This window comes from Grampus griseus, assembly GCF_964374135.1.
Source record: "Grampus griseus genome assembly, chromosome: 16".
Taxonomy (NCBI): Eukaryota; Metazoa; Chordata; class Mammalia; order Artiodactyla; family Delphinidae; genus Grampus; species Grampus griseus.
In genome coordinates, this window is record NC_139010.1 from 28775897 (window position 1) to 28795705 (window position 19809).

At 39.4% G+C, this 19809-nt stretch overlaps 1 protein-coding gene across 2 annotated transcripts in view; it reads left to right on the forward strand.

Moving 5' to 3' along the window:
- Positions 1–1668: 1668 nt before the first annotated feature.
- The window catches only part of SAMD8 (sterile alpha motif domain containing 8), a 46483-nt gene continuing 28342 nt past the window's right edge, over positions 1669–19809 (forward strand). For both annotated transcript variants that reach the window (XM_082673818.1, XM_082673819.1), the window contains exons 1-2: positions 1669–1855; positions 19030–19622. In XM_082673818.1, the coding sequence (XP_082529944.1) occupies positions 1682–1855; positions 19030–19622 (767 nt within the window). In that variant the 5' untranslated portion in view covers positions 1669–1681. The remainder of the gene's footprint in view (positions 1856–19029; positions 19623–19809) is intronic.

A 19809-nucleotide genomic window follows, 5' to 3' on the forward strand; every position in this document is an offset into this window, starting at 1 on the left:
TCTGCCTCTCCAGTGTCATTCCTTTCCTAGAGATTGGCAGGGACAGGTGAGACAGCAGCAAGTGACTCAGCAAGTCACAGGGGCCTCTAGAGAGAACAGCACATTTTCCTCCCCAGGCCACCCCCTAACCCCAAATTCCATGACAACATGGAATCAGACATACCTCTGCAAGTCACCTCTCAGCCTCAGTTTCTTCACCTCTGATGTAAGAATTGTGAGGATTAAATGAAACAAAGGATATTCTGCATCTAACACATAATAGATGTTTAATAGATTTAGACTCCTGTGTAAGGCTATTTGGTTCCAAGGACTGAGTTAAAGTAGACATCTGGGGTGCAGAGGAGGTGATTGCCTCCAAGGATTCGTGATAGGAAAAGTTCTTCAGGCCTGGGTCACAAACTAAGTGGGAGCTGTATGGCTATTGGATGAGCTTCTGAATTATGGGGCTCAGGGGAGGGTTCCTGAGTTATAGAGTCGGAGAAAAGTGCCAAGGAGGCATGGAGGACCTCATCTAAAGGGTGCCCACAGGGTTTATGGGGGAAGGTTTGAACAGTGGTTCTGTTATGAAAATGGCTGATTTCTCAAAAGAGAAGGCTAAAATGGGCTGCATATGTCAAAGGGGGGGAGAAGGGAGATGAAAGTTCCCCTAGACTTTCTGAAGAACCAAAGGGCTATCATCAGAAATATTTTGGGGAGGGGGAGGGAGAGTCCTCTGCCTATAAGGGCTTTTGTCTTCACAACAGAAACAGAGAAAAGTCTGTATCTGCCCTTCTGCCAGAGCTAGTTATGGGATGAAGAAGTGATATGTCTTGCCGGCTCTCAGATGACTTCATGAAGGCTTGATCCGGGGCATGAGCTGCAGTGGGGAGGCTCCCAGCTGCCTCTGGCTTTGAGTCTGCCTCGAGGGTAAAGGCCACACCAGGGCATTCCATGGTAGCAGTTTGCACTCATGTCCACCCCAGAGCCTGTCCCCACCCCCATCAGAGCCACTGAAGTCTGCCTTGCACCACCTGGGAAACCAAGGCCAAGAAGGGGCTGGAGCCCAGGTCGCAGGTGGTTTTGGACTTGGTTTACGCCAATGCTAGGCCTGGGCTGGGGGCTTCCCTCAGGGTGGGGCAGTATAGTAAGGTGAGAAGAGCATAGGTTCAGGCAGATTTGAGTAGGAATGCTGGCTTTGGCACATATTAACTTCCCAACCTCAGGCAAGTTTCTTGGCCCTTTTGTGTTGTAATACTCTGTAGAGGTGGCACAAGGATTAAGTGAGATATTTATATGGCATTTGGCATAGGGACTCTCAGAGAATAAAGGGGCAATAAATGGTAACAATGATTGGAGGTTGGCTATTGGAGAGGAGCTGGCTCCCTCCGAAGGAATTAGGATAACCTCCTCTGGCCCCCAGACACTATTTGCTACTCCCATAGGCTCCGCGCCATCTCTGGTAGCCCCTCATCTTCTCACACTTCGGCTTTGGGCCTGACGCATGCGCTCTCGGGTTTCCTTGCTGCGGTTTCTAGCCTCCATTCTCCCCTCGCGCCCATCTTGAGTCCCGCGTCCCTTCCGGTTTTGGCCCCGCCCCCGCCCTAGGGCTCCGCCTCCCGCCGGTAGGGCCCCGCCTCCCGAAGCAGTTCCGGTTCGGATTCGAGCGGCTGCCGGCGCGGTTGAGAGGAGGGCCGGCCGGGCAATGCCTGCGCGCAGCCGCCACCGCCCCAGGGTCCACTTCGGCTCTCCTACCCGGGCTCCACCGCCGCTTCTTGAGGCGTCTCACTCCGGCGAGACTCGGAGGGCGCCGGGTTCCGACAGCTGCTCAGACGCCGACTCGGAGGTGGGTCTGGGGAGCCCGACTCGGACCGCTGAGGTGAGCAGGAGCTGAGGCGGGGAAGAGGGGCTTTGGGAGAAGCCTGCAGCCAAGGGTGAGTGGAGAGTCGGGGATGGAGCCGGGGGCTGCCACGGACAGGGGTTCGGAGGGGCCCCGGGAGACCGTTGAGGGAGCGTGGAGAGTCCCCTTTAGCATGGAATCTGAGGGAAATGGAGGTTGTTGAGCCGAGGGCCTGAGGGGCGTGACGATGGCCCGAGACAGAGGGGTAAGGAGAGGTCGAGGGGAGAGCGAGAGGGAGTGGGAGGCTGAGGGAGATGTGGCCTCGAAGAGGCAGGGACTTGAAGGTTTTGGAAAGCCGGGTAGTGAGGCAAAAAGACCGAAGGGGTACCGCGGGAATATGGGACCGGGGGAAGAGATGCTCTGAGATTTGGCACTGGGGGCACGGAATCAGAGGAGCCGGACCAGGGTCGATGTTACCACCTGGCCAGAGAGAGGGAACCGGGGTGGGACTGACAAGATCGCTGACCAGAGTGGGTGGTGGTAATTAGGGGAAGGATTTAGGCTTGAAGAGGAAAGGGCTATCGGGTGGCAAGTCGTCTGGCTTTAAAGGCCAGAAAAAGAGAAATGGGGTCAAGAAAGAAAAGGAGCCCTTGGAGGCTCTAATTTAGGGCTTTGGCATTTTCACAGGTGTCTTTCAAAGCATGGACGATCACTAGGGTAATATATTTGGGTCATGGGGCTTTCTCATTTGTGGACAGTGAATACTTTTAAGAATCTGGGGTGGGAGGGTTGATGTTAAACACTGATTTGCCCAAAGGACTAGGGGAAGTAGTGAAAAGGAAGTGATGTTTGGAAAAGATAGTGAAGGGAGTGATTCTGTAAATAAAGATAATCATTTGGCTTTCTTCTAACAGTAATAATGTGTTTCTTTTTTTTTCGTTGTATTTTTCTTACATTTAAGTTTATCTTAAGTACCAGACAAGTTTAGACAATCTTTTTTCACAAAAAAAGATTTAATACATTACCTTTAAATTAAAAAAACTAAACTGGAAAAAAAGAATTTGGACACTTAGATTTTACAGATACTCAGTATCAACTGATTTCACTTTGGTAGCTTGAGTTGACACGTATTGGCCACAGGGTAAAGACGTGGTCAATACAAGTGTCTGGGTTAAAAAGGTACATAAAACTGTATGTGAAATCACCACAGTCCAGGAGGCTACCAGATGTTCCTCTCACCTGTAACTCCAGAATTGGAGTTGTGTCTTGAAAATTGGAAGGAGGGTACCTTGACAGATTTGCAGGACCAACGCTTTGCAGATATTGTATGAATAATACTTTTAGTAGAGTTATCTAGAAGACTAAGAATAGAGGATGCTTGTAGTTGTCAGTTAACAGAACTGGGATAGGTGGGTACACAGATGCCTTTTATAGAAGACATCGTACCAAAACCATAGTTATGCCAGAAAAATAATGATTGCAGTATTTATACTCTTTAGTTGAAATAGATTAATTTTCTTTTGTAATTGTTAAATTATAACATCTTTGTGAAATGTTGACTTTAGCCACGTCTCATATGTTGTTTTACTTTTACAACCTTTTATCCTATTATAGGTTTGCAAAGTTGTTGGCATTTCAAAACAAACTTTTAATCAAGTATTTCTAGTCTAAATGGGTATCCAACGGTTAAATCTTCATGAGATGATAATTTACTGATTGCAGTAAGCTGTTAATTTATGTGTATTGACTATATGTCATATCTTCAAATGCTCAGTAGACTAATAATTATTTCTTCAAAGGAGAGATGAATTCTTAACTTTGCTTTTAGCTGATGTTAAAAGATTAACTCCTTTTTCTTTAAATTAGTACAAACATCCTTTAGTTGAAGAAGTATATATAGTATTACTATTGTTAATTTATGTTTGCTTACCCTCACTAGATTGAGATTCTCTAGAGACCTTGTCTTCATACTTAGCTCTAAATAAAAGTCTTGGCATGTAAAAATTTGCTGAACTGAACCGAAATATAAGAACTCTCTATTAAGGTTACATCTTAATGTTACTGCAAAATTAAAGAAACTGTTACATGAATTTGTACAGTTAATACATTAGCGTCCCTAATAGTTTGTCTTTGTTTTGCCTTGACAGTTTTCACAGCCACTTAGTTGTAAATAAAATCAGTTTTATGGTAGAGCAGTTTCTCTAAGGCAAGAAAATCTATATTACTCCATTAGAAGCCATTATGACTGCTGTGGCAGAAGATGCAGATATATTTAGATAATCACTTTTGATTTCAGTAGCATCATCGCCATTCTGCAAAGACTCTTTACTTTGCACAACTACTTGTAAACATTTTTATTTTGTTAATCACTAAGATCTTCAATGCTTTTTCAGAACTTTGCGATAGCTGACTTAGAGACATTTTCATGACTTTTCTGAGAAATGAAATTTGAACATTGTTTTTGGGAAAATGTTGAATCACAGATGTTCTAATGAATATCATCATTATTTTGTCTTATAAGAATAACCATATTAACTAGTTATTCTTTCAAAATTCTTACCTCCAGGCCTGATGTAATACTATGGTGTTAATAGTAGGATGTACCTAGCACAGCCATTAATCATAACAGTGATTCTTACTTTAGGTCTTATGATTCTCTTGGCTTTGAGAAATCAGGAGGTTAACTAGAAATTAGAGGAGCATGGGCCAGGTATCCTTTGAGAACAATTCAGTGTTTACATGCTGCCTTTGTCACTGGTAATTTGCCATTTGAATATGTGGATATGGATTTGTGACAGACCTGTACCCCCTCCTCCCATACACATAGCACCATCCTAAGTGGATCTTAACCTAGCTGAGTCTAGACTTCAGGCTTCCATATTTGAAATGTTTTGTTACTTCACTAAATGATGGGCCCTACTAGTAATAAAATCACCTCACTGCAGAACGTAACTTAATATGAGTCTATCTTGGCTTTTGTTTAGGATGGTAGAAACTAGGAAAACTTGGTCATAATAGTTTCAGCACGGTGTTTCACTGTTAAACAGAGTTTTATGACATGTACCTTAGAAGACTATTGTGGAGGCAGAGACCTATGTTTGTATTTGTCTTGAATATTTATTGTGGGCTTAGTGTAGCTTTTGAATTGTGGCTGAGGACAAGAGATATTTATCTATTTATTTATTTATTTATTTTATGCTCTGAGATTTGGCAGTGGGGGCGAGGAATTTTTATTTATTTTATTTTTGGCTGCACTGGGTCTTCGTTGCTGCACGCAGGCTTTCTCTAGTTGTGGTGAGTGGGGACTACTCTTTGTTGCGGTGTGAGGGCTTCTCATCGCAGTGGCTGCACTGTCGTGGAGCACGGGCTCTAGGTGCACGGGCTTCAGTAGTTGTGGCGCACGGGCTTCAGTAGTTGTGGCACACGGGCTTAGTTGCTCCACGGCATATGGGATCTTCCCGGACCAGGGCTCTAACCCGTGTCCCCTGCATTGGCAGGCAGATTCTTAACCATTGCACCACCAGGGAAGCCCTATATCTATTATCTTGACCCTTTTTTCTGTTCTCTTAAAGTTCTTGACAGGTAAGAAATTCTAGTAGGAGGTGAGAACCATGAATTCTGCTAATTTAGGGTCTTCCTAAAGTTCCTAAGTTAAGCTGTGTCACTGAGTTATTGGAAATGCCTGCAAATTGGCTTTAGTGTGGAACTTTGAGACTAAATTAAATCTATGTCAGTTTCATCAATACAACATTGGTATGAAAGTCAGAGATTGCCAGACCATACATTAAATTTTGGGGCCAAATCCAGTATATTTGCACAATATTGTAATGGAGTTTGAAGTCTTGAGCAAGTTTCTCATTTTCTATTACGTTGATTTGATTTGGGGGTGTAGCATATTTAAAAATGAAGATTTTTACCAGTCAATCTGTCAGACCACTACTAGCCTGCCCAAATATTATTTTAATGATTAGAATAAAAATTTGAATTTTATACACTTGGCTTCTTTACTGGTGTGCTCTGACATTTTGCCAGGTTAAGGATTTTTCATCAAACTTACCACTAAATTTTGACCATTGTGTAAAAACTTTTACTACAACTGAGGATATAACCTGCACAGTGTTGTCTGATTCTTATTCATTGAACTGATTCTTATTCATTGAACTGAGACAGTTCTGAATGTGGTAGAGAATTAGGTACAACCAGATAGTGGAAGTCTTAGTTTAAAGGCAAGTTGGAGTCAGAAAAGGTTTGTGTTCTTTGGTATACATGACAGCCTTTTTTAATAACGGTATATAATAGTGCATGGTCTGTGCAGCAAAAAAAATGTCCCAAGGCTAAAGTGCAGCCAATAGAATGATAATGTAACTGAAAAAACAATTTAATTTATTTCAAATGTGCTACCCCAAATTCTGCTGCTCAGTGGGACATAGTAAAACGGTAGAAGATCACTGCTAGAGTTTCAAAACTGGTAGGAAGTGGTTCTGGGTCTTTGAAACTTTTGTAATTATAGCAGATTCAGATACTTGGAAACAGTGCTTACTAAGAAAAAGTAAACTACCTTTTGATAACTATAAAGGGAAAATAATAGTTTTTTGTTTGCTCAATGAAAAGATTTTAATTTAGGATTAAAAAATTTTAATGGGATTTTTTTAAAGCTGCATAGGGACTTCCCTGGTGGCACAGTGGTTAAGAATCCACCTGCCAATGCAGGGGACATGGGTTTGAGCCCTGGTCTGGGAAGATCCTACATGCCACGGAGCAACTAAGCCCATGTGGCGCAACTACTGAGCCTGCGCTCTAGAGCCCATGAGCCACAACTACTGAGCCCGAGCGCCACAACTACTGAATCCTGCGTACCTAGAGCCCATGTTCCGCAACAAGAGAAGCCACCACAATGAGACGCCCGCACTCCACAACGAAGAGTAGCCCCCGCTTGCCACAACAGGAGAAAGCCTGTGAGCACAGCAACCAAGATGCATTGCAGCCAAAAAGAAATAATTAATTAGTTAAAAAAAATAACAAGTGTTGGTAAGGATGTGGAAAATTAGAACACTTGTGTGTTGCTCGTGGGAATGTAAAATGATGCTGCTTTGAAAATGGTATGGTGATTTCTGAGAAAATTAAACAGAATTACCAAATGACCCAGCAATTCCACCTCTAGATATATACGCAAAAGAAGTGAAAGCAGGGACTTCCCTGGTGGTCCAGTGGTTAAGACTCTGCACTCCCGATGCAGGGGGCCCGGGTTTGATCCCTGGACAGGGAACTAGATCCTGCATGCTGCAACTAAGAGCCCGAATGCCACAACTAAGACCAGGCGCAGCCAGATAAATAAATAAATAAATAAATAAATAAATAAATATTTTTTAAAAAATGAAAGCAGGACTTGAAAAGATATTTGTATACACCTATGTTTATAGCAGCATTATTCACAATAACTAAGAGTTAGAAGCAACCCAAGTGCCTACTGATGGATGAATGAATAAACAAAATGTGATATATACATAGAATGGAATATTATTTAGCCTTAAAAAGGAGGGAGGTTCTTATATATGCTACAACATGGATGAAGCTTGAAGATATTATGCAAAGGAAAATAAGGCAGACACAAAAGGACAAATATTGTAGGATTCCACTATTGTATCTAGAAAAGTCAAATTCATAGAGACAGAAGGTAGAATGGTGGTTGACAGGAGCACAGGGGAGGAGACAATGGGGAGTTATCGTTCAATGAATATGGAGTTTCCATTTGGAATGATGAAAAAGTTCTAAAAATGGATGGTGGTGATGATTGCACAATGTAAATGTACTTAATTCCACTAAACTGTACACTTAAAAATGGTTAAAATAGTAAATATTCAGTTATGTGTAGTTTAACACACACACACACACACACACACACAAAACACATCATATCTGTGATGCAGGCATTAGAAAGCCAGTACTGCCACTCTACAACTTCAGCTGCTTCCTGACACAAAGTCAGTGACTAGAAACTGGAGAATTACTTGTACACTCACATACAACCAATATTTCAATAGTCTTTCTTGTGGATACCCAAAACTTCAGGAAAATGGCCCCTACTTCACTTTCTGCCTTCCTCCCATGTCAGAGCATCTAGTTGGCTGAACCTAATTCACATTTAGAACCCTAGTTGCTAGGGATCCTGGGGAATAATTTTTACCTTTTTAACCTCTGTAGTACAAAAGACAACTAGAGGGAGACCGGAAAGGATCATGAGTGCCATTGCATCATATTTGTGAAACGATCCTGAGTGCCAATTCATCATATTTGTCACAGGCACTAGGTCAATGGTGATTCATAGATGGTAATACTCCTTGTAGTCAAGTCATCATTTCCAGTAGTTGGCCAGATTGTCCTGCAGCTGTTCAGTCACAAAGATAGGATAGGACAAAACAAATAGCTTCAGTGAGGCAGAATAGGGAAAAAGTTTGTTGATAGTTATTGTCTCCTTTTGCAGTTCTGGGCTGATTGTGCTTAGTTTGTTAAACCTAATATACAGTATTTGCAGTTTTAATTTGGTAACTGAGTTTTAATAAGTAAATGAGTTATTTATATTATCGTGAAGATAATTTAATGCATATCACTCCATTGGTATGCGTTAAAGGCTCATTGATTAAAGAACAGCCATGCTACTGTTAAGTAATACCAGATAAGCTGTTTTTATTGTATTAAGTATGGAGATAAGATCATGGGAAATATGCTGAGCTCTTTTGCTGTCAAGCTGCTGACATCTTTAATTAGTATGAATTAAATTTGGAGAGAAAAGAAATAAATTTTCTAGTAAATGAACAAGTTGATGTGCTGAAAATTGCATTTTTTAATAGTTTTCAAGGGACTTCCCTGGTGGCCTAATGGTTAGGACTCTGCGTTCCCAATGCAGGGGGCCTGGGTTCGATCCCTGGTCAGGGAGCTAGATCTCACATGCATGCTATAACTAAGGAGCCCGCCTGCTGCAACTAAGTCCTGGTGCAACCAAATAAATAAATAAATAAAAATAAATATTAAAAAAATAGTTTTCAAAAATTTCTCACCAGAGTCCATCCAAAAGATAAGAAATGTTTTGTTCCACTCTGTACGGAACAGTCAGCTACTTTAGTTTATCTGTTATCTATGAGTTGGAACTAAGTTTGAGTAATGCCTCTTGATGGTAAGATTCTGCATGAGTGGACTATTCTCTCAGTGCCTTGATAATAACATTGACCTTTGATAACTAATTTCTTAATTGCTCATGATTTCAGAATAAACTTCTTTTAAATTTTATCTCAAATTGAAATGTTTCCTTTATGTACCAGTTAACATTTTGGACAAGTACCATGCTTTGCACACAGAGCTTTTTGATGTGGATCAAACTTTAATGACGTAGCTAGGAGTTAGTGTCTAAATAATATGTCAGATTTTTTTATTCTGTTATTCTACTTCTATAAATCTAACCCAAGGCACTGCAATACTATTTGTAATAGTAATAAAATTGTGAACAGTTGCTGACAGTGGGGAAATGGACAAATTATTGTATAGCCATACAATGGAATGTCCTTTTCAAAGGATAGTTTGATAACAATAGACAGGACTCATGCAATAATGTTAAGTAAAAATGATACAGAATTACCAATGGTATGGTTTCTCTATAGAAATTTTTCCTATAGAAAGTTCTGTGGATGAAAGATAAATAAAAAATTACAAGCATTAGTTCTCTGGGGGGTAATTTTGAAATTATATTTTAAATGTTCTTCAACAGATATGTATCGCTTCTATATATTTTTCTGTCTTTTTATTGTAGAAGTTCATTACTTTTAAAGATCCAAACAATGCAGAAATTTGTAGACTACAAACTATAAAAGTCCTTCAGTCACCTACCTAGGCAAATGAAGTCCAGTTTATCAACTTGCTCTTTTATGGATCTTGCTTTTGTTGTCATATCTAAGAAATCTTTACCTAACCTAAGGTCAGAAAGATTTTCTCCTGTGTTTTCTTTTTTTTTTTCTCCTGTGTTTTCTTTTAGAAGTTTTCTAGTTTTAGATTTTACATTAGGTCTGTGATCCATTTCAAGTTAATTTTTTATATGTGGTGAGAGGTATGGATTAATTTTTTTTGCATGTGGATATTCATTTGTTCTAATACGATTTGATGGAAAGACTATCCTTTCTCCACTGAATTGCCTTTGCATGTCTGTAGAAAATGAGATATCCATATGTATGTAGGTCTATTTCTGGATTCTCTATTCTGTACCATTGATTTGTTTATCTTTATGCCATTACTACTTTGTCTTGATTAGGGTAGTATGATAGAATTCTAAAATGACCTCCAGTGACCTTTGTATAGTGGGAAGGACCTGTGAGTCTGATTATCACTCTGATTATGTTATGTTATATGGCACAGTTGACTAAGAAAGGGAAATTATCTTAGTGGACCTGACCTAATCAGCCAGCAAAGGACTGGGCGTTTTCTGGAGAAAGAGATTCTAAGTACAAGGGGCATTCAACAAAGAAAAACAACAGAGAAAAAGCTGGTTTTCAGAATAGGAGGGGGCCCTAAATGCCAGTGGCCACTAAATTTACAGTAATTTGTTACACAGCAGTAGAAAACAAACACTGTATATAGTAAGTCTTGTAATTAGCTATCTAATCTTATTCTTTTTCAAGGTTGTTTTGGTTATTCTGTGTCCTTTGCATTTTCATATCAACTACTGAAATAAGTTTATCTATAAAAAAGTCTGTTGGAATTTTGATTGGGATTCCATGAAATATATAGATCAAATTTTGGAAGAATTGACGGATGTCAATGAAAAATTAACCAGTCAATCTAAGAAAAAAACGGAAAATTTTATCTGAGCCAAATTGAGCACTGTAACCCAAGAACAGCACATCAGAAAGCTCTCAGAGCTGTTCCACCAATAAGAAGTGTAGGCATAGTTATATAAGTTTTTTTGAGACAGAGGGCTGTACATTAAATGACGTTTTATTGACAGTTACACAGTCCAGATCTAAAAGTCGTGTGGCCCCTTACAAGATCAAGAAGGAATGTTATCTTTCTTTTTTTTAATACATTTATTTATTTATTTATTTTTGGCTGTGTTGGGTCTTCATTGCTGCATGCGGGCTTTCTTTAGTTGTGGCGAGCCGGGGCTAGTCTTCATTGCAATGCGTGGGCTTCTCATTGCAGTGGCTTCTTTTGTTGTGGAGCACAGGCTCTAGGCGCATGGGCTTCAGTAGTTGTGGCAAATGGGCTCAGTAGTTGTGGCTCACGGGCTCTAGAGCGCAGGCTCAGTAGTTGTGGCGCACGGGCTTAGTTGCTCCGCAGCATGTGAGATCTTCCCGGACCAGGGCTTGAACCCTGCGTGTCCCCTGCATTAGCAGGCAGATTCTTAACCCACTGCACCACCAGGGAAGTCCTGGATATATTTTTGATAGGCTGATTGTTGGATAAGAGAAAGAGAGGTGACAAGGATGATTCAATTTACCAAATTCAAAGGTGGATTCTTAACCACTGCGCCACCAGGGAAGTCCCAAGAAGGAATGTTATCTTTTAAGGAGTTGCCTGGCTGGTGCTAGGAGAATGTTGCTCTTTATGGCTGAGCAGGTATTTATGCCAACGGGGGAGGTTTGGTTGATGCGTAATATAGATACACAGTTCTCAGTAGTGGGGAGAGAGGAGGCCAAAGGGCAGAGAAAAAATTTTTATGTTTGAATTCTTCTTGTCTGGACATAAAATATGAATTTTATTTCACAGCATTTTTATTTTCTTAAAAATTTGAGTCTTTTGACCCACCCATGTCACTATTTATTTAGATCTTTAATTTCTCTTAGCAATGTTTTATAGTTTTTAGTGTACAGATTTTTCGCATGTTTGGTCAGATTTATCCTTGGGCATTTTATATTTTTTGGTGCTATTGTAAATGGCATTATTTTGTAAATTTCAATTTTTTGATTGTTTATTTCTAGTATATAGAAATACAATTGATTTTTGTATGTTGATATTAAACAATCTTGCTAAACTAAATTATTAGTTCTAGTAACTTGTGTTTGTGTGTATGTGTAGATTCCATTGAATTTTCCACATAGATTATCATATTGTCTGCAAATACAGTTTTGTTCTTTCCTTTCCAATCGTATGCCCTTTATTTCTTCTTCTTGCCTTATTCTACTGGCTAGATTGCTCAGTGTTTTACCAAAATGATGAGAGTAGACAGTCCAGCCTTGTTCCTGATATTAAGGGGAAAGCCTTTAGCCTTTCATCATTAAGTATAATGCTAACCATAGGTTTTTCAAAGATGTCCTTTATCAACTTGATGAAGTTTCTCTTTATGTCTCGTTTGCTGAGAGTTTTTCATTGGGAATGAATACTGGATTTTGCCAAATGCTTTTCTGTCTTTTGAGTTATTGTGTGGTTTCCCTGTTTTAGCCTGTGGTGCATTATTTTTATTTTCAAGTGTTAAACTAACTTTGCACCCCTGAGATAAACATCACTTGGTTATGTTGTATTATCCTTTTAAAATATTGTTGGATTTGATTTGCTAAGATATGTTTAAATTTTTTGCTTTCACATTTGTAAGGGCTCTCAGGCTGTAGTTTTATTTTCTTGTAATGTCTTTGTCTGGTTTTGGTATCAGGGTACTACTGGCCTCATGGAATGAATTCAGAAATATTCCCTCCTCTTCTGGAAGAGTTTTATTTTAGTAGTCCATTTCTCCCAACTTTTGTGCTATTGTTGACATATTTTACTTACATATTTACCCATATATCTACCATTTCTGGTATTCATATTTTCAAATGATGGCATTTTTGTTCTGCCTGAAGGACTTCCTTTTCACATTTCTGGTAGCTCAGGTCTGCTCGAGATGAAATTATTCAGCTTTTGTGTGTCTGAAAAAGTATTTGTTTTACCTTTGTTTTTGATCGACATTTTACCGGTCATAGAATTATAGGCTGATCATTTTTTTTTCTTTCAGTCTTTTAAAGACATTGTTTCACTGTCTTCTAGCTTGCAATGTTTCCAGTGAGGAATCTGCTATCATTCTTATCTTTGTTCCTATGTGTATAATGTGTGTATCCTCTCTTTTTACTTTTAAGATTTTCTCATTGTCATTGATTTTGAGTAATTTGATTATGATAGGGTGTGGTATAGTTGTTTTTGCTTGTTTGTTTGTTTTTTATTTATTTTCGGCTGCGTTGGGTCTTTGTGGCTGTGTGCGGGCCCTCTCTAGCTGTGGGAGCAGGGGCCACTCTTTGTTGTGGTCCACGTGCTTTTCACTGTGGTGGCTTCTCTTGTTGGGGAGCATGGGCTCTAGGCGTGTGGGCTTCAGCACTTGCGGCTTGTGGACTCAGTAGTTATGGCTCGTGGGCTGTAGAGCACAGGCTCAGTAGTTATGGTGCACGGGCCCAGTTGCTCCGCTGCATGTGGGATCTTCCTGGACCAGGGCTCGAACCCGTGTCCCCTGCGTTGGCAAGCGTATTTTTAACCACTGCGCCACCAGGGAAGCCTTGGTGTGGTATAGTTTTTTGTGTGGTTCTAATGTTTGGAATTTATTGAGCTTTTTGATTTGTGTTTATAGTTTTCACCAAATCTTGAAAAATGTTAACCATTGTTACTTCAGATATTTTTTTCTGCACTCTCCTCTCTCGTTGTTTGGGGACTACAATTATGCATCTATTAAGATGTTTGAAGTTGTCCCACCTCTCACTGATATTCTTTTCATTTTCTTTTATTTTTTTAATCATGGTAAAATATATATAACAAACTTATATTTTAACCATTTTTAAGTGCACAGTTTAGTGGCACTAAGTACATTTACATTGTTGTGCAACCATCACCACCATCCACTTCCAGAACTGTTTCATTATCCCAAATGGAAACTTTGTACCCATTAAACAGTAATGGGTGTTTGTCTCCTACTGCACAGTCCCTGGAAACCAACATCTACTTTCTGTCTCTATGAATTTGACTACCAAGTGAATCATACAATATTTGTCCTTTTGTGTCTGGCTTATTTCACTTAGCATAATGTCTTCAAGATTCCTTTTAAAGGCTGAATAATATTCTCTTCATTTTTAAAAATTCTGTTTTTCCTGTGTTTCATTTTGAATAATTCCTATTGTTATGTCTTCAAGTTTACTATACTTATGCAATATCTGATCAGCTGTTAATCCCATCCAGTGTGTTTTTTATTACATATCTTGTAATTTCATCTCTAGAAGTTTGAGTTGGATCTTTTTTATATGTCTATATCTCTATTTAACTTTTTGAACATATGTAATACAGTTATCATAACTATGTTAATTTCCTTGTCTGATAATTTTATTATCTGTGTCAGTTCTGGGTCAATTTCAATTGATTTTCTACTCATTATAGATGAATTTTTCTACTCCTTTGCATGCCTGGTAATCTTTGGTTGGTTGCCAGACATTGTGATTTTACCTGTTGGGTGCTGAATACTTTCTTATTCCTATTAATATTCTTCTGCTTTGTTGTGGGATGTAGTTAAATTACTTGAAAACAGTTTGATCCTTTTGGTTCTGCTTTTAAGATTTGTTTGGCTGGACCAGAGACATGTTTAGGTTTAGGGCAGGATTTCTCAGTATCAGCACTATAACACTTTGGGTCAGATAATTCTTTGTTGTGAGGGGCTGTCCTGTGCATTGTAGAGTGTTTAACAGCATCCCTAGCCTCTAGTCTTTAGATGATCCCCTAGTTGTGACAACCACAAATGTCTCCAGAAATTGCCAAATATTTTGGGGTGGGCAAATTGCCCTCAGTTGAGAACTACTGTTTTTAGGGTTAATTCTTCCTTACTACTGTGGAAAGATCTTATTGTGTACTCTACCCAGTGCCCCATGAATCATGAGATTTTTCATTTTTTTCCAGTCTGGTTGTTTATAGTAGGCACTTTTAGTGGTCTTGTGTGAATACTGGGCATTATTGCCTCTAATCTTTCTGGGTGGTTCTTTTTTCAGTCTTGTTTGGTTTCCTCACATATATGTGCTGATCAGCATTCAGCTGCCTCTTCAAGGGAGATCCTTTGCAAATCTCTGGAGTTCCATCTTAGTCTGCTTAGGCTGTTATAACAAAAATACCATAGGCTGGGTGGCTTAAACAACAAATCTATTTCTCACAGTTCTGGAGGCTGAGGAGTCCAAGATCAAAGTGCCAGCAGATTTGGTGTCTGTGAGGACCTGCTTCCTAGTTCATAGGTGGTCAGCTTCTAGTTGTGTCTTTAGATGACAGAAGGGAAGAGAACTCTTTGGGGTGTCTCTTATAAAGGCATTAATTCCATTCACGAGGATTCTGCCTTCATGACCTAATCACCTCTTAATACTATCCTATTGGGGGTTAGAATTTCAACATATGAATTTGGGGGGAATATAAACATTCAGTCCATAACAAGTTCTCTGTCTGTGTATCTTTCTCCTCTCTAGTATTCTATCCCAGGTACACTGCCATCTTGATTTCCCTAGATTCTCAGTTCCATTGCAACTCACCAAGTCTGCTGGGTCTCACCCAGTTTATATCGTGTACCACTCATGGCTGGGGCAGTAGGGCTCACCTTGTTTCCTACTCTCAAGGATCTCCTTTGTTGTCTGGTGCCCACTGTCTTGAAACTGGTTTTCTCCCCATATATTTAATCTATTTTTTGGCTGTTTCAGGTGGAAAAGTAAATCTGGTTTCTCTTATTGCATCTTGTTCAGAAGCAGAAGTCCCTTTAACTGATAGTTGATTCATATTAATTATTGGTTAAAGCTGAAAGTATTCTGAAACATTTACTTACCTAATTTCTTCATTATGTATATTTGTATGAAACTTATAGCTCTCATATTCTTCGTTAAAAGTCTCCTGTCCCCTGTAGCTCCTGTGGTACAATGTAAATATTAAATTGCCTTGAAGCCTTTTATCATCTGTTAATATACCTCTTTAATGCAGGTTTTCATAGTGTTATCTAAGTATGTAGTAGCACACAATTAACGGTTGTGCCCTGACCTGATGAAGCACAACAGTGCAATGTGTCATGCTTTTAGGGCATTGCCACAGCAGGCTCAAAGACTTCCAGGAGGCTTTCCTGTATGATAACTCATATTTTCTAGCAGCTAAAACATCAGCATCAAAGCCTGTTTGTTAGCCAGATTGAGGGTGTAAAGAACAGATTGTTAGCCAGATTGAAGGTGCTATAAGACAGAAAAAAAAAAAAACCATGAAAGAGATCATTTTGAGCAGTGTGTGAGATGAAACTACTGAAGAATAAGGCTAAAAGGATGGGGTGACTTGGAGCCCGTTGGTGGTAAGCTGTTAGAAAAAGGAGAAAGGTAGCAGAATAGAAGTAAAATGACAGAAGGAATCTGGCCTTATCTTGTATGAGAAGAGCTTCTCATACTTATTACATCGTAATTGTTGCAGAGTTTGTAGCATGTGTTTGTTGGATATTCAGGGATGAAATGATTTATTCAGAGAATACCTTGGGGAAAAGATATGTATGTAGTGTGTAGGATGAAGCCATCTGGCTATCTATATGGACTAAAACATAGCAAAATCATTTAAAATGGAACTATATATATGTAATACGTGATATAAAATTATATATATCAATGTGTATAAATTCCATGAGTTGAAAGTGAATAAATCATAATTCCTTGGCCTTTGGGATGACACTGATATACTGTAGGTAAAAATAAAAAAGTTGAGTACAATTTTTTGTAGCTCTGCAGTATATAAAACATGTCCTTACAGATGCATGTACTGTTCATTTTTTAAGACTCAGAAGCTATTGTGGATTAATACTGTTAAAAGCTCTGTTTTGAAACACTGTGATTTAAGATTTTCAAAAACTAGGATTGCTTTTTAGTAATTAAGAAACAAATATTTAATGGGCATGTTTCTTGTTGGCTGAATACTTTTGATGGTATAAGAGGTACTTGGGTAGTTGAGTATCTGCCTTTTTCAGGTGATTATAGGTATTCATGGCAAGAGTTTGTGTGGATAGAAGAATGCAGAAGTAGCAGCTTTTTACTTTCCTTAGCATAAAGAAGCATAGAAAGGTTTCATAGCCAAAAATGCATGTTGTAAGGGAATGATAAGCACTAAAATCAGGAATTACTACATCTGAGAGGAGAGGAAGGGGTTGCTATCAGGGAAGGACATTCACTTGTATTGATGTTTTGTTTTGCTTTTAAAGCAAACTTTTAAAATCAAGTTCAACATATGTAAAATGTAGATCATACGTATACAGATTGATGAATTTTCACCTGTATAACTAATACCCAGATTAAGAAACAGAACATATGTATTGGAACTGTTTTTTTTTTTTTCTTTCAAGCTGGGTAGTGGGCACATGGGTGTTTGTTGTGTCATTCTTTCTCGTTCTTCTTCTTTTTTTTTTTTTTTTTTTGCGGTACACGAGCCTCTCACCGCTGCGGCCTCTCCCGTTGCGGAGCACAGGCTCCGGACGTGCAGGCTCAGCGGCCATGACTCACGGGCTCAGCCGCTCCGTGGCATGTGGGATCTTCCCGGACCGGGGCACGAACCCGTGTCCCCTGCATTGGCAGGCGGACTCTCAACCACTGCGCCACCAGGGAAGCCCCTCTTCTTCTTTTTTAATGCTTTAAAGTTTACCTACTGTGGAGTTTTTTTTTTTAATATATTTATTTATCTATTTTGGTTGCACTAGGTCTTAGTTGCGGCACGTGGGCTCCTTAGTTGTGGCATGTATGTGGGATCTAGTTCTCTGACTAGGGATCAAATCCGGACCCCCTGCATTGGGAGCGCAGAGTCCTATCCACTGCACTACTAGGGAAGTCCCCTTACTGTGTTTTTAAAAAATCATCTCAGAAGGAAATATGGTCTTTAGAGATCTGGAAAATGTCAGAAAGCCCACAGGCTTTAGTAGTTGAGAAAGTACTTTAGGGAACTAGGTTTTTTCTCCATGTAGGCCTTTGTCTCCCGTATATCTGATAAAGTTTATAAACCTGATATAGACCCAAGTTACTGAACATTTTAAAATGGAAAAAGAACATAAACAGAACTGTGTGGGATCAAAGTAGTAAAAATTATTAGTACTTTTTGAAACAGTACATTGTTGGCCTTTTATAATTGCAGTATAGGGAATTCCCCAGGGGTCCAGTGGTTAGGACTCCATGCTTTCACTGCTGAGGTCCAGGGTTCAATCCCTGGTCAGGGAACTAAGATCCCGCAAACCACGTGGTGAGACCAAAAATTAAAATTAAAAAAAAAAAAAGGAAATACTATAATTGCAGTATAAAATATGGCCCCTCAAATTTATGGTACATTGAAATGTTTTATCACTAAATCTCAATGATAGTTTAAGAAGAAAATTCCTTTTTCAGTTCTGTAATGGAATATTCAAGGTATAGAAAGAAATGAGCTGTTAAGATATTTATAGATACTTAATATCTAGTAAAGACTTTATATCTGTTGTAGAAATTATTTGTATAGTAGATAGAAATATGCTTAATCTAAGGGGTTTCCTGCAGTTAGTTATCTATCTGCCTTTGTGGGGTTGTGTGTTTTTTTTTTTTTGCGGTACGCAGGCCTCTCACCGCTGTGGCCTCTCCCGCCGCGGAGCACAGGCTCCGGACGCGCAGGCCCAGCGGCCATGGCCCACAGACCCAGCCGCTCCGCGGCATGTGGGATCCTCCCGGACCGGGGCACGAACCCGCGTCCCCTGCATCGGCAGGTGGACTCTCAACCACTGCGCCACCAGGGAAGCCCGGGGTTGTGTGTTTTTTTGGAGGCGGGGTAGGGGGAGACTTATTCCACGAACATGAAGATTTCTGAAATTTGATTTATTTTTACGTATAACAAATCTTTCTATATATCTCATTTTATGAACAGTGTTGAGTTATTTTTCTCAATTCTTCTCACCAGTAGGCTTTTTCTAATTAAGTAATGGCTTGCTGTGGTGTGGAAAAGCCATTTGTAAAATATTACCAAAAAAGCATTTTGCAAAAATGTTCGGTCATTAGCTTTCCTTTTGCTATTGGGGTTATATGCATATAATTATTAGAATGTTAATCTGTTGAGAACTACTCATTAATGAATAATTTTTGTTTCTTTTACTCTCGTCTGGAAGCCAATAGGGCAGTGTAGATGAATTACTGTTTCTGATGTGTTTACGTGTATTTTGTCTTCAAAGGAGTTCTTAGGACACCCTGAAATTTTTGTTTTATTTTCCTGTTTTCCCTTGACAGGTAGTGGAAGAGGAAATGGCTTTTCCTAATCAGCTCTGCATTCGCCGCTGGACTACCAAGCATGTAGCTGTTTGGCTGAAGGATGAAGGCTTTTTTGAGTATGTGGACATTTTATGCAACAAGCACCGACTTGATGGAATCACATTGCTAACGTTGACTGAATATGATCTCCGGTCTCCTCCTCTGGAAATCAAAGTCTTAGGGGACATTAAAAGGTTAATGCTGTCAGTCCGAAAATTGCAGAAAATACATATTGATGTTTTAGAAGAGATGGGATACAACAGTGACAGTCCCATGAGTTCCATGAGCCCTTTCATTAGTGCTCTTCAGAATGCAGAGTGGCTCTGTAATGGGGAACCTTCACATGACTGTGACGGACCCATCGCTGATTTGAATTCTGATCAATACCAGTATGTGAATGGTAAAAACAAACATTCTATTCGAAGATTGGACCCAGAGTATTGGAAGACCATATTGAGTTGTATATATGTTTTTATAGTGTTCGGATTTACATCTTTCATAATGGTTATAGTCCACGAGCGAGTGCCTGACATGCAGACCTATCCACCACTCCCGGATATATTCTTAGACAGGTAAGTTTTGTTTCTAGTTGCCAAGTTTGTAGAAGATAGCCGTACTAGCAATGATAATGATATATTCATGATCATTACATTCTTTATTATTGTTGTTTTGGTTGATATATACTTCCCATTTGCCTTATCTTGTGCTATATAAAGATGCTTTAGAATTGCCTTTTTCTCTTAGAGTAAACTAGACCTT